The sequence below is a fragment of the Oncorhynchus mykiss genome, chromosome 12 (genome assembly GCF_013265735.2).
Source record: "Oncorhynchus mykiss isolate Arlee chromosome 12, USDA_OmykA_1.1, whole genome shotgun sequence".
NCBI classification, from domain to species: domain Eukaryota; kingdom Metazoa; phylum Chordata; class Actinopteri; order Salmoniformes; family Salmonidae; genus Oncorhynchus; species Oncorhynchus mykiss.
In genome coordinates this window covers 59,562,673-59,578,324 of record NC_048576.1, presented here as the reverse complement: position 1 = coordinate 59,578,324, position 15,652 = coordinate 59,562,673, and the positions used below count along the sequence as shown (strand labels likewise).

Genomic DNA, 15,652 nt, shown 5'->3' with positions numbered 1-15,652 from the left:
CCCTGCCATACACCATCATCACAGTTGTGCACCGGGGCCTCCCACTCTTTCTATTCTGGTTAGAGCCAGTGTGTGCTGTTCTATGAAGGGAGTAGTACACAGCGTTGTATGAGATCTTCAGTTTCTTCGCAATTTCTCGTATGGAATAGCCTTAATTTCTCAGAACAAGAATAGACTGATGAGTTTCAGAAGAAGCATGGTTTCTGGCCATTTTGCGCCTGTAATCGAACCCACAAATGCTGATGCTCCAGATACTCAACTAGTCTAAAGAAGGCCAGTTTTATTGCTTATTTCATCAGGATGACAGTTTTCAGCTGTGCTAACATAATTTCATAAAAGTTTTCTAATGATCAATTAGCCTTTTAAAATGATAAACTTGGATTATCTAACACAACATGACATTGGAACACAGGAGTGATGGTTGCTGATAATGGGCCTCTGTATGCCTATGTAGATAGTCCTTAACAAAATCTGCCATTTCCAGCTACAATAGTAATTTACAACATTAACAATGTCTACACTGTATTTCTGATCAATTTGATGTTATTTTAATGGACAAAAAATGTGCCTTTCTTTCAAAAACAAGGATATTTCTAACTTTTGAACGGTAGTGTAGGACCACCCCCCAAAACAAAGTGAAATCGACACAATCTTCACGTCATCATCATTATAATAATCTGTGATCATGGTAGTGATTCCAAGAGACAAACACATGTGTTGGTTTAGGAAAAATCAAGTTTGGCATTACAGGAGTGCTAAGCATAAAAACATCACAGTGGTTAAAAAAATATTCTATCCACAGGAGGGTGTTGAACATTCAGGTTGGATACAACAGTGATCTTAGACAGGATATGTGTACATCCTTTCTGTACAAATACATGTATCCTACCTTAAAGACATTTGAGAGGCACAAATATTAGCATTTGTGTTGCTCATAACAGTCACATACTCAAATGTATTCTTTATATTTTCTTATGATTTGTATGATTTTAATCGAGTGACAATTTTACTTCTGAATTGATATATGATGATGGTTAGATTAGTTTCCTACTCTTTGGCAGAATGACACAGAAGAAATAGGGTTGCAAATGTTCCTGAAATGTTCAGGTTTTACATGTAAAATGTAATAAAGTTGTCACAGACAGTTGACATTCTGACTGTATATGAGATCAGGAAAAAGGACACATAGCCCCAGGTATGAGCAAGGCTAAAGACAGCTCAATACAGGTGGTTATGATCAAATGTCTGGCATATTGAAAAATCTTGTTACAACTTCTACAATGGTGAGTGGAGGAGTCAAGCGCAGAGAGCAGGTAATTCAGTTCGTGGATATTTTATTCCATAGACTGTGGAGCCACGACATGCAAAACACCAGGGCGCATGAAACAACCCGTCCCAAAATACAACGGACTAAACTGTCTGGAAAAGATACTCTTTACACTCATACACCAGATAACAGAAAACAAGCCCGCACAAATACCCAGCGGGCCTAGTGCCCTTAAATAGCCTACAAACAAACACTGACTCAAAACAGGTGTACCCAATTACCCAATAAACAGAAACAAACGGAAAGGGAAGGGCAGCTAATAGGCCGGCGACGACCACCTGCCGAGCACCGCCCGAACAGGAAGAGGCACCATCTTTGGCGAGATTCGTGACAAATCTCAGTTAATCCTGTATCATAATCATCCACCAGGTGGCCCTGCAAAATGCTCACACCTTGCAAATCTATGGATTAGCCTAGTGTTCTATACCATATCATGACATTTTAAAAAGAGGGCTAAAGGCATGTTTCTTAATTGAATTAAGATATTTTAGGAGATTAAAATAAGTACTTAATAACATGCACATGTATCTTGTCCCAGTAGAATGTATCCCTTCATTCTATGTATGTTTGGTAGTTTACTAAAACATTCCCTATTTTATGTCTCAAACCCGAACAAAACCTGTAGCAGAGTTTGCTCAAGTGTAAGGGTGCTTTAGTTAAACAGGGGCTCCATTGGTGAGATTGAGCGAGAGAGAGGCATATTGGTGGGAAAATGTGTAAAACAATTATTGCATAATTGTTTGGGTTTTTGGATGTGCCGCCTACAGCCTCCCCATCTTTCCAAAATAGCGCTAGAGAACTTTTAAACTACACAACAATCCAAACGCACAGGTTGGGCCCCAGGGTACGTGCCCTGCGTGCCCATTTGGTAAACCGGCCCTGGTAGGCCGGTGATCATAGCAGAATGGGAGTGGGCAGAAAAAATACTGGCTCTGTTATCAAGAAGTCACACCGTCAAAATCTTTGCGAATTATTGGAGACGAACACTGACCACCAAAGGAAGACATTTGGACACGTAGAGCAAAATCTGTAAAATTGAGTGTAACTTGGCAGTATGTCTTTACGGATAGTTCTTTGTAGATTTGATAAACTATTTCAAGTCAAAACATATTGAAATCAATAGAAAATAAACACCGGATGCGAAAAGGAATTCGATTTTTCTGGATTAAATATCAATACAGGTTTGTAGTCTAAATTACCTGGATTATTCTGTCTGCTTTTGACGAGAAAGAGGAGCGGCGCGTATTCACATCATCATCCCTGTCGGCAGGTAATACACGGGCGTAGTAGAATGATAACCTTTACAACTCAGTTTCCAGTCATTTATCTATCATTCCTAATAGTATTACTCATTAATGAGTAGGCCCTCAAATAATAACGAGGCTATATGCTACTCCTCATTAGAATTAGGAACACAATTAAATACTTGTTAAGGAAATAATATTATTCAAATGGCATACTAGTGTTCTATGGAAGTTTAGTATTAATAGTATTCAGTTGATCAAATGGCTCATTATTGATTAATCAATACCATTCAAATAGGTTGTTTCTGTAGTTGAACTGCCTCAAATGGAGGCAGTTCAACGGGACAAATGTATTTAGCAGATGCTTTGGCCTGGCTGTCAGTCACCCATCCTTTATGTTAGACACACAAGTATTTATCTGTATCAGTGTGTTTGTCTTCCTTACCTGCTACATAGTTACTATGGCAATGCATTGGTTATTTTTAAATATAGGCTAGCTAGCCCCCTACTTGCCCATATATTCCATCTTGGCTGTACAGTACACTCTTCCCACTGGGCACAGATGTCAATTCAACCTCTATTACACGTTGGTTCAATGTAATTTCATTGAAATGACATGGAAACAACGTTTATTCATTCAATCAGTGTGCCCAGCAGGTTGCTTTCTGTTTAAGGGTCTCTTCTCACAAAGATTAGACCTGTAGACACACAGTCCTTGATAAGCTGAGCAGTGATCACTTTCAGTTGTGTGGGATTTGTTGGTCAGTGGTGACTCTGATCAGTGGTAGAATTATCCAGGAAACAGGTGTGTGTGTGGCACCTTCCATTACCTGGCTGGCGCCATGCGGGGGATGTAATCACTGTAAGGACTGAAGCCATTCTGATCCAGCCAGCCACTCTGTCATGTACCAGCTTATGTAAGACACACAGTGTTTCATGTAATATTGAATAGGTAGCACTAGGATTCAATATAACCTGTTGGAATCACTGAGAATATTCTGTATAACCTACAGGATGCAGTGACCAGGTTACTGCATGTAGCTAAGTGGTTACCATGCGATGGTTAAATATCACTATGAGTACCTGCCACCCCCAGTACTTGACTGATTCAATCATAATAAGGGATAAAGGGGGGCTCAGGCTTTAGATGTACTGAATGTGTGTTTCTGATGTGTGTGTCCCCCAGCAGTGCCATGGCAGCCCCCATCATCAACGTTCCTAAAGGCTGTGGCCCCTCCGTGGGCTCCCTGTACTTCAACCTGTGTGACTTGACTGCAGTGTGGGGCATCGTGGTGGAGTCACTGGCGGCTTTAGGCGTGGTGACGGCCTTCGTCCTCATCATCATCCTCATGGCCAGCCTTCCCTTCGTGACAGACAGGAAGAGGAAAGGTATGGTGGCCCTGCAGGCCAGCTTTCTGGTCTTCACCCTTGGCCTCTTTGGCCTCTCTTTTGCCTTTATCATGGGCCGGGACTTCACAAGCTGCACCGCGCGTCGCTTCCTGTTTGGTGTACTGTTTGCGGGTGGTCTTGCCTGCCTCCTGATGCATGGGCTGTGGCTGGTGCTCCTGAACCGGCAGGGCCAGGGCCCCCGGGGCTGGATGCTGTGTCTGGGGGCCCTGGCCTTCTGGCTGGTTGAGATCATCATCAATACAGAGTGGCTGATCATCACGGTGGAGAGGAGGCCAATGACAGCCAGTGGCAGCCCTGACATCTCCTGCAGTATCACCAACCAGGACTTTGTGATGGCTTTGATCTATGTCATGGCCCTGCTGCTGGGCGTGGTGCTGATGGCCGTGCCCTCGCTCACACACAAACACAAGGCCTGGCGGCGAGACGGAGCCTTCATCCTGGCCACCGGGGTCTGCTCCATGGCCGTCTGGGTGGCCTGGATCGTCATGTACATCCATGGGAACCAGGTGGCCGGGGACCCCAGCTGGGACGACCCCACCCTGGCCATTGCCCTGGTCAGCAATGCCTGGGTGTTCTTGGTCCTATACACCATCCCAGAAATATGCTCCCTCACCAAGGAGCAGGAGGAGGGGGATGAGCAGCCCAGCGATGGGGAACACATTATCTACCCAGTCAGGAGTTTGGTCTATGATAACATTCTGAAGGAGCAGAACACTGCAGCAGCAGCAGCCCATCAGAACATGTACATGGAGAACAAGGCCTTCTCCATGGACGAACCCAACACAGGTACAGTAGGAAGGCCCAGCCAACCATTCAATCAATCAATATCTGTGTTGTCCCATTTGGGAAATTTGTAGTGCAGTTTGGATAAAAACAACAAAATATACAAACTTTTAAAAAAGAGAGCGAGTAACGCCAGTGCCATCATAGCATCATGAATACATTTTTTCCATCCACTAGAAATATATTTAATGTAGGTTTAATCATTTGAATCTGTTCCATCTGATTTCCTGGAATATTTTCTGTTACATCGGTATCCATGTTTATTTATCACAGGGCTTAATCATTATCTAATAATACCATAATAGTATCAGTCTCTCACGCTCTTATCTTACTGATTTCCCCGTATTTCAACTTTCGTTACATAACGGGTCTACGCAGTAACACTGTTATTATGTATAGATTGGACAGAGATCAACTCAAAGCGGACAAGCAATGAATCTTGGTTAAATAGTTTTGCGCTCTTCTAGGTTTGATCTGTTCTGGTCCTAGCAATTATTCGCCCATTCTCACCCTACAGTAATGTAAATTATGTTATACAACGGGTGGGTCTAATCCTGAATGCTGATTGGTTAAAACCCCATTCCAGCCAGTGTCTATTCCACAAATTGCCACGGCTAAATCTATGATTTAAAATGCCTATTTACTCGGTTCCATCTGACTGCGTAATCCACTGTCTCATCAACCCAGACAGGCAAGTTATACACTTGATATCCACTATAAAAAGCATCTAGACAATATCTCACATTTCTTTTAGACAAACATTTCTTTTTTAACAGCAGGGATTTGTATAAACCTTGCTGTCTGTCTCTCCAACATTTGCAACATTGTTTCAATATTCAAATTAAATTTCCTGCTGTCCCATTGTAATGAACGTGTCAGGAGCTGGGACGAGACAGACATGCAGGCAGTGTTTCTCAGCCAGTCGATATTATGAATCAGCTGGCATAATTGGATATATACAAAAAAATGTCAGTTGAAAAAAGGTGAAACGAAACACAGCTAAATTGCAGTCTTTGCAGCTTCAGTTTAAGTACACCCATCCAGTACCGGGTCGTGCGTGAAAAGCCCAAGAGGCCACCCGTCTCTAAAATACTGGAAACGGAGTGCCTGGCACAGACAATAATACCACGCTCAAAGTTGCTTCAGTCACTCGTTTTGCCTATTCTAACGTTCAATCGAACAGTAACTAAACGACTCGATGCTTGTCTGCCTGCTTTATATAGCAAGCGACCGCAATGTTCGGAGTGAACCATTTTCGTGAATCGGGTGGTGTACCTAATAGACTGGACACTGAGTGTATATAAAACATTAAGAACACCTGCTCTTTCCATGACAGACTGTACAGGTGAATCCAGGTGAAAGATATGATCCCTGATGTCACTTGTTAAATCCTCTTTAATCAGTGTAGATGAATGTGAGGAGACGGGTTAAAGAACGATTTTTTAAGCCTTGAGACATGGATTGTGTATGTCTAATCAAATTGTATTGGTCACATACACATATTTAGCAGATGTTATTGTGGGTGCAACGAAATGCGTGTGTTCCTAGCTCCAACAGTGCAATAGTATCTAACAATACACACCAATGTTCCTAATGTTTGGTATACTCAGTGTATATCAGTAGTAGATATGGAGTAAGAAAAGTGTGGCCCTCTGTCGTCCCACGCCAGCTTAACCTGTTTGAGGATGCCATCTCCTGACTGACACGTTAAACCGCCTCTGGTTTCTGATGTAACACTCTGTTCTGTTTCCTGTTCACCTGCCCACTAAAACACACAGGAGAGCATGTGCCTTTCCACTGATCTCAGTCGTCAGACAACATAGGTGTGTTCCCCAAATTGCACCCTATTCCATACATAGTGCAGTACTTTTGACCTGGGCCCTGATCAAAAGAAGTACACTAGGGCTGCGTTTAAACAGGCAGCCCAATTCTGATATTTTTTTCACAAATTGTTCTTTTGACCAATCAGATCAACTGATGAGAAAACATTTGATGGAATTGGTCAAAAGTGAAAAACATATCAGAATTTGGCTGGTTGAAAAACACAGCCTATGTAGGGAATATGGGGGCATTTGGGAAACATACAATGTATCCTTTTTTTCTCTTCCCATTATTTATTTTGGTCTTTGCTGGGAAAATGGGGTTAGTGTTGGTTGGATTTCAGCGTATTTGCTCTAGAATTCTAAGTAACAATGTGTAGGGACTAGAATTCTCCATATTTTCTACTGGTTGGATCCATTTTTGTACATGTCTACCTACTACATACAGGTGTCTCTCTGGCCAGTAGGAGGGAATACCTATAACCGCATGAAAACAGCATAATTGGCTTTGTTTACTAATGTATGTAGACATGAAAGCTTTTAATAACATTTATATCACCTTTGACCTTTCCCCTCTACACAGCCTGGCCTGGGTGATCTCATACTGTATATTTGCCAACCTGGGCTAGAGAGGGAGAGAGTCCTTTTGTGATCTGAGCTGTACAGTATCAGTTATACTCTTGAAATTCAAATGGAACAAATAGGAGATCTAGGCTGTGACTCAAATGGCACCCTATTCTCCTCTATGTGCCCAGGTCAAAAGTAGTATGCTATGTAGGAAATAGGGTGCCATTTGGGATGCAGTTTTACTATTCACATGGTAATGGAACACACAGAAAAGCTATTCTCCATCTAGGGTCAGTTTGACCTATTCTATGGTCAGGTTTACTTGTTCTGTTTGTAGAGCTTTACAGTACCTAATAGCATAATAACCTGTTATTTAAGAGACTGGCTGCCTAACAAATGGCACCTTATTTCCTGTATAGTGTAATAGTTTTGACCGGGGCTCTGGGGGTTCCATTTGACAGGACGAGGGGATGTGCGGGCTGGGTTGTGAACTTTGACCCCAGTAATTGTCTGTTTCTATCCTAATCCTCCCCTCCCACCACCACCACACACACACACCTACCTCTTTGGTTACGGTATTAAACAGGATGAAAATGTTGTGGTGATTGTGTAAGTTTGAAACACAGAAGTAATGATTGTGTGAATACTGTAAATTACAGTATATTATAAGGAAATACCCAGCTTGATGTGGACTGTAAATGGGTTACAATGAGCTGATCGACTGTCCTGTTCGGCTATAATTAAACACACATTTTTATGTTTCTGTTGCCCAGAGTGCAAATTAACCCATGCCATCTCTGTATTGAGGGCATGCTCTTGCATTTTATTTTACGGGCCTAATAATAAAGACGTCATTTAAATTGTAAAAATGTATTACCTTTTAATGTGGCATAATGTGCTGGGAATAACAACTGCCTTGTTCAGAGGCAGAACGACAGATTTTTACCTTGTCAGCTCGGGGATTCGATCTTGCAACCTTTCGGTTACTAGTCAAACGCTCTAGGCACTAGGCTACCAGCAAAGAAAACAAATATTTATAGAAAATAATAAAGCTAAATCAGTGGTCTACTACTTCTGGCCACAGATGGCATGGAGAACACCAGTAACCGTGTGTACCTGAAAAAAACAACAATTAGCACTCTAAACAGCTGACTGACAAAAGCAAACAATGATAAATCAACGGATAAATTGAATGCATTGGAATAAAGGCATATGCTATTTTTTATCAAGGACACATGGCAAACAAAGGCGAAAATGAGGAAGTACAAAGGAAAATCTATGTATAAAAGGAGCTCAGCTGAAGCCGAAATTCAGCACTACTAAGTGGACAGCACCACCACATAGAAATAAATGGTTTAAACCATGTCAGAGAGGTGGGGGTGTTCATTTCATTGGAAGCTTTTATTTTAATATTTACCATTGCATTTTAAACAAATAGGTTCATGGTTCAATTAGCATTATTTAGGGGGAGCTGAGCCCCCCGGCTCCCCAGTATTTCGCACCATGATGTTGCCATAGAGACGGTGGCTCACGCATTCTCTTAAAATAATGTCAGATGTATCCGATAGTGATGTATGTGACATATCCAAATGGAATATTATATTATCTTTGTCTGTGACATGTACTTACCACAAGTGATAGAGTTGAAACTATAATTATTTATAATGAACTGGTAGTTTGTAACTTTAAGGGAGCTGGCCAGAAATGTAATCCCATTATTATAAAATCCCAGTGTGTATTTGATCATTCAGCCCTCAGCGATCCAAAGCAATTGAAGCACTTGCAGCTGAGTTTTGAAGTTTTAATTAATTTTAATTTCTTTCTTTCTTGCATTCTTCTCTCCCTCTTCTCCCTAGCAGCCAACAAGCCTGTATCTCCATACGGTGGTTATAGTGGTCAGCTCCGCAGCTGTGTGTACCAGCCCACAGAACTAGCTCTAATCACCAAGAGCCTGGCAAATGTGAGTGGGTTTTACCCAATACACTGACTTAAACACTCATATCATTATCACACTAGTGTTATTCTCCAAGAAATACATACCGAAACCAACCGTTTTTTAATTCTCTATGTGTGCGTGTCCTCTCTACAGAGGGACCAGTCCCATGAGACGGGCCTCCCCAGGGCCACGGCCCCCCCTCTAAACCAGAGCAGCAGCTCCCTGCCTCACTCTCTAGTGCCCCTACCCACCACAGGACTGTCCCCGGCAGTCAGTGTAAGCACTTCACTGCCATCATACACAACAGTATACGCATCCATGGTGTTTTTGCTGTCTTCTTTCCCTTTTTAAAACTACTGAGCCGAGCTGAGCTGTACTATGCTGGCCTGGTTATGCATCCAACAGTTTCTGGAAAAGTCAATGTGAAAAGAACATATCTGAGCCTGCACAGGACAGTTTGGGTTGGCACGACAGTGTGAAAAGTATATAAGTGGAAGGTGGAGGATTTCACATCTAATTCTTCTGCCTTGTCTTTCTCAGGGAAATGGTGTGTATAAGAAGCCTCTGTGGTGAATCTATGCTACGCTACTACAACCTGGTTCCTGTTCTTCACTCTCCCCCTATTCTACTCTGTGCCCTAGTTTTCCCTGCAGCCCCAAAACCCAGAGCCTTTGACCACTGTAGAGGCCAGGCTGTTCTGTACATACAGTAGGGCTGGAGGGAGCCAGTGTCAGAGGAGAGGCCACAGTCTTGGTGCTGTGCACCCAGAACAAGTGTGTCTCTCATCTCCCTGTGTCTCATCCAGACTGTCCCAGTGGCAGTACTAGCCACCCTCCACCTACCCATCTCCCAAGCCAGCACTCCCCACCCCCGGGCCACAACCCCATGCACTGATGGGAGATCCAACCAACACAGCAACACACAGCAGTGTGGCCAGAGTGAATGGACAACAAGGCAAAAGGAATTTGTTGCACAGCCATAAAAACCTTTCAGTCTAAGCCCTGTAAAAAATCTAAAGGAAGTTTGTTCTGAAGTGTCTGTCCTATATATAAGAAATACTTCAAAAACAGTTTTTTACATGACCACTTATTTTTTGGAACTAAACTCCATATATACTTCCATTCATTTGGTACTGGGGGACCTTCAGACGAGTCCTGTGAAAGCCTCTGGGCATCCTAGAGCAAATGTACAGTGGCTTGCGAAGTATTCACGATTTTTCCTATTTTATTGCCTTACAACCTGGAATTAAAATAGATTTTTCGGGGGTTTGTTTCATCTGATTTACACAACAACATTTGAAGATGTAAATTCATTTATATTGTGAAACAAACAAGAAATAAGACAAAAAAAACTGAACTTGAGCGTGCATAACTATTCACTGTTCAAAAGTCAATACTTTGTAGAACCACCTTTTGCAACAATTACAGCTGCAAGTCTCTTGGGGTACGTCTTTATAAGCTTGGCACATCTAGGCACTGGGATTTTTGCTAATTCTTCAATGCAAAACTGCTCCAGATCCTTCAAGTTGGATGGGTTCCGCTGGTGTACAGCAATTTTTAAGTTATACCACAGATTCTCAATTGGATGGAGGTCTGGGCTTTGACTTGGCCATTCCAAGACATTTAAATGTTTCCCCTTAAAACACTTGAGTGTTGCTTTAGCAGTATGCTTAGGGTCATTGTCCTGCTGGAAGGTGAACCACTGTCCCTGTCTCAAATCTCTGGAAGACTGAAACAGGTTTCCCTCAAGAATTTCCCTGTATTTAGCGCCATCCATCATTCCTTCAATTCTGACCAGTTTCCCAGTCCCTGCTGATGGAAAAACATCCTCATAGCATGATGCTGCCACCACCATGCTTCACTGTGGGGATGGTGTTCTTGGGGTGACGAGAGGTGTTGGGTTTGTGCCAGACATAGCGTTTTCCTTGATGGACAAAAAGCTAAATTTTAGGTCTCATCTGATCAGAGTAACTTATTCCATATGTTTGGGGAGTCTCCCACATGCCTTTTGGCGAACACCAAACGTGTTTGCTTATTTTTCTTCTTTAATCAATGGCTTTTTTTCTGGCCACTCTTCTATAAAGCCCAGCTCTGTGGAGCGTACGGCTTAAAGTGATCCTATGGACAGATAACCCTGAAGGAGATGCAAAGCGCCACAGTGGAGATTGGGGTATCTTTGGTATCTTTGTTGCCTCTCTGATTAATGCCCTCCTTGCCTGGTCTGTGAGTTTTGGTGGGCGGCCCTCTCTTGGCAGGTTTGTTGTTGTGCCATATTCTTTCAATTTTTTAATAATGGATTTAATGGTGCTCAGTGGGATGTTCAAAGTTTCGGATATTTTTTCTATAACCCAACCCTGATCTGTACTTCTCCACAACTTTGTCCCTGACCTGTTTGGAGAGCTCCTTGGTCTTGGTGGTGCCCCTTGTTTAGTGGTGTTGCAGACTCTGGGGCCTTTCAGAACAGGTGTATATACTCATAGCAAAGGGGGTGAATACATATGCATGCACCACTTTTCCATTTTTTATTTTTAAGAATTTTTTGAAACAAGTAATTTTTTAAATTTCACTTCACCAATTGGACTATTTTGTGTATGTCCATTACATGAAATCCAAATAAATTACAGGTTGTAATGCAACAAAATAGGAAAAACGCCAAGGAGGATGAATACTTTTGCAAGGCACTGTGCGACTGACATGTACGTGTTCGTGAGAGACTCACCTTTCCACAGAGGGGTTATTAGTGTGTAGCTCAAACCTTTTGGACGCTATAGACAGAAATTGGCAGATCGGCTATAACTACTTCAGATAAGTCCCATGACGCTTGTGGGGGTCGTAGAGCAAAACGGAGACCACCATCGTGTTCATGAGAGTCTCAACCTTTATAATAGTTTGTAGGCCAAACCGTTTGGATGCTACAGACAATGTTGTGTTTCGGGATATCTCATGGTCTGACAAACATCACTCTGTCGCCTTTCACCGCAAGTGCGACATCGGCTGATGTGGGGGATTGAGACGCATCCAATGCAAGATATCTCTAGCTTAAAAACGGACAGATTTTTATTGGGATTTTTTTATTCTAATTTGATTTCCTTTGGGGTGCAAAAATTACATTTAGGGGGTTAAATTAATGTGACTATGAGAATCACATTATAATGAAGAGAAAGGGAAGGCGAGACATGGACAGAGACAGGATAGATTCTTTCACGTTGTCTGTTCTTATCTTACGCTTACCTGTTTTATCAGCATCCACCTTCACCCCTGACCCCTAAGCCTAGTGTGTTTCGTTTCTGTTCTCTCTGGGATCACTGCTGTCCTGTTATAGTCGACAGACTTTCACAGGAGGGCAATGAGTCTCCTTTTAGTTCTGTTATATTGGACAGGGAATGGAGGTAAGGGTTTCAAACAAGTTTATCAACAAACCAGGGCTTTTAAGCTGCATTTCCGCCATGTTTTGGGGGGACCAATCAAATCAGATCTTTTCACAGCAGCACGGTTTGGTCAAAATACCAATTAGTGAAAAAAATATAATTGGGGTGGATGTCTAAACACAGTGATATTGTTTAAGAAACTGGTCTTACACTGTATTTCTATGTTTTTTAAAACACCAAGGCACTGATGTATACACTTCATATAAGTCTTTACATATTTTGGAAATTATTATCATTTATTGTATTTTCACCTTGAGAACTTTAAATGTGTATACAGGACGGTATATATTCTCCCTCTAGTTTGATTTGTCACATGTATCTACTGTAAATTGTTATTTTATTGGTTATGAATTCCTCCCTCAATGGGAACTTGTTTGGGTGCTTCTGTGTTTACACTTTACTGTTCAGAAGTGTAATAACTAAATCTGTTAAAATGATTAACCATATCAGCCATAATATAAAATATTTCTAACTTGTCATTTTCTGTCAATAGAAACATTAAACATTAAATAAATAATTAAATCACACTACACGTCTTGTTTGATATCATCCCTTGGATAAAACGGTCAAGGTGGAAATAGCTCCAATACAGTACCTGGAAAAGAGGCAGATACTGTAGATAGTGTAGTAGGGAACATCGCAAGAGGAAGTGTCCTGAGAATGAAAATACACCTCTGAGGAGTTATTTACATACACAGCTCTGATAAGCTTCGTTGCCTGCTGGGGCCCCCGACATGGATGTGTGTGTGTGCATGGGCATCAGTGTTCCTGATTCACACACAAGCACATGCATACTACACACCAACACAGACACACTGCATACTATACACACACACACAATACACCAGTGGCGGTCTGTGCCATTTAAGATGAGGGATGATGATTTTGTTTTTTAAATTAACATGGCCTTATTTCTATAACAGCATATTGGATGAGTCATTCATATTCCATTCACCCAGTTCAATGTAACATCGGTAGGTTTAAGTTACTACATGATACTCAAATTCTCTCTATACCCATCATGAGGTTGCTACAAGCTAGCCTATGAATGTTTACAACGTAGGTGCACAGGTCGAGAGAAACACTTTTGCCTGCATCTAGCTGATCTAGGGTGTAATCAGTAGAGGTACGTGAGTAAAATCCCTGGGGAAGCCAATCCAGGAAAAAAATAGCCATATTACAACCGATGTGTTGTGATAATTGCGTTGTTTGCTCTATAACCTGTTAGTTCATATACCGTGATATATAAGACAATGTTTCAGACATTTTCGGACTACTAAACTATTGATTTAGAACCACAGGGTTATCGCAAGTCAAAGAAAACAGGATCTGCCTCCACTATTCCAGCACCATCTAATCACCTATGCCTAGTCTAATATAGTGACAACTAAAAGATACCAAAAACTACTGTCCAATCAACGTAAGCTAAATATGTGGCTGTCCATGGTACTGATTTCTTGCGTGCAAGTAGAAAAAAAACATGTGGACTCACCCTACTTGTAGAGAAACGCCAGTACTATCCTCTTTCATGTTGCCTAAACTGTCTATGACACTGTCACAGTACACACCTGTAATTTTTGTTGTCCTAGGCTACCTGGCTAAAATACTTGCTCGCAAGCCTAACTTCCTTTCATGGGCAACGATACACCAGGCCAGCTAATTTTTTTTATTGATTTATTTTACCTTTATTTAACTAGGCAAGTCAGTTAAGAACAAATTCTTATTTTCAATGATGGCCTAGGAACAGTGGGTTAACTGCCTGTTCAGGGGCAGAACAACAGATCAGGGATTCGAACTTGCAACCAGTCGGTTACTAGTCCAACGCTCTAACCACTAGGCTACCCTGCCACCCCGATTAACATTAGCATACTACATCTAGCTACATGTTGAACCTCCATCCTCAGGCCAGGGGCACAATGTATGAATTTATGGTTGGATCAGAATCGCCGCTATAAATCATTGGCGAGTAAGGAGAATTAAGTTAAACCACAAGTCCAAATCCCTATCTCCATCAATGGTTAATTTAGGAAAGGGACGATTTTAGCTAACTAGTTAGCCAGCGGAGCACGACACAACGAGATGCAACAATTCAAGTTGTTTTCTGTCAATAATGACATTTGGCCTGTGATGTGATTGGTCTGAAGCCATATCCAAACTGGCTCCCCTTGACACGTTTTTTTTTTGGTGCGCCAAGACCATTCACAGTTGAGCTCACTGTTTAGGTCAACTTTGATTGGCCATTATTTTATTTTTAGAGGCCAAATGCTCTCTGGCTTCCCTTGAATTCAATGCTACGGGCAGCAACAATGTCATACTCTTTCTGACCAGACAGCATCAGCTAAATATACTACACATACTGAGACAGAGGGGCGCTGTTTCGTTCGCTCGGATGCTTTCTCCGGTGAGATACATTCAGCCCCTAGCAAACAGATGGAAATTTATGAAACATAGATTATTATTTTATTTTTTTCTTGTTAAATTTTTTGGGGGAAGCATGGCTGACCAAGTTACTTTTTTAAATGAGCCCTGCACAATATAAAACACACATAAATAAAAAACACAAAATACTAATTACCAAACATGATAAAATAAAATAAATTAAATAAAAAGTATTCACTTAGAACATAATCTCTCCTGTGGACAATGTTCTGGTATTATATTTGACGAGGTTGAAGCGCTTCTGACACCATGATGTGTACTGCGCAGCAGAGCACCAGCAAATGGCTCAGCTTCAAATGTTAATGATAAATTTTGTGATACCCGAGCCCTACCTGTAAACCTAGTAATTGATTTAAAAAAACAAACCTAACCCGAAGTATAATCTCGGGGACCATCGGGCTCGGATAGCAGAGCTCTACACTGTATACTACACAGCCTGTGACTGTGTTTTTGTATTATACATGTTGGTTACAATGTGTATATTTGTTGTATATACAGGGTGCATTTGTAAAAGAGACCTAGGTCTCAATGTCTTCCCTGTTAAAATAAAGGTAAAACATAAATGAAATAAATAGTGCACAGCTACACACTGCATGTCCACTCGTGTATACTATCCAACCACACTGCTTTTGAGAGAGATCAGACTCTCCTTGAATGAAGTAGCTGAAACTAAGAATCTGAATATGTGTATCCCCTCAA

At 41.6% G+C, this 15,652-nt stretch overlaps 1 protein-coding gene and 1 non-coding gene across 2 annotated transcripts; both read left to right on the top strand.

Moving 5' to 3' along the window:
* Positions 1-3,761: 3,761 nt before the first annotated feature.
* On the top strand, positions 3,762-7,181 carry LOC118936462 (G-protein coupled receptor family C group 5 member C-like). Its single transcript, XM_036939516.1, has 2 exons — positions 3,762-4,767; positions 7,168-7,181. The coding sequence occupies exons 1-2, from the start codon at positions 3,765-3,767 to the stop codon at positions 7,179-7,181; spliced, it is 1,017 nt and encodes a 338-aa protein (XP_036795411.1). The 5' UTR covers positions 3,762-3,764.
* A 1,832-nt stretch (positions 7,182-9,013) lies between these two features.
* Positions 9,014-10,469, top strand: LOC110537880. The gene is made up of 3 exons (XR_005035050.1): positions 9,014-9,111; positions 9,241-9,363; positions 9,628-10,469. It is a non-coding gene; the product is annotated as an uncharacterized LOC110537880 (transcript).
* The last annotated feature ends 5,183 nt before the right edge of the window (positions 10,470-15,652 follow it).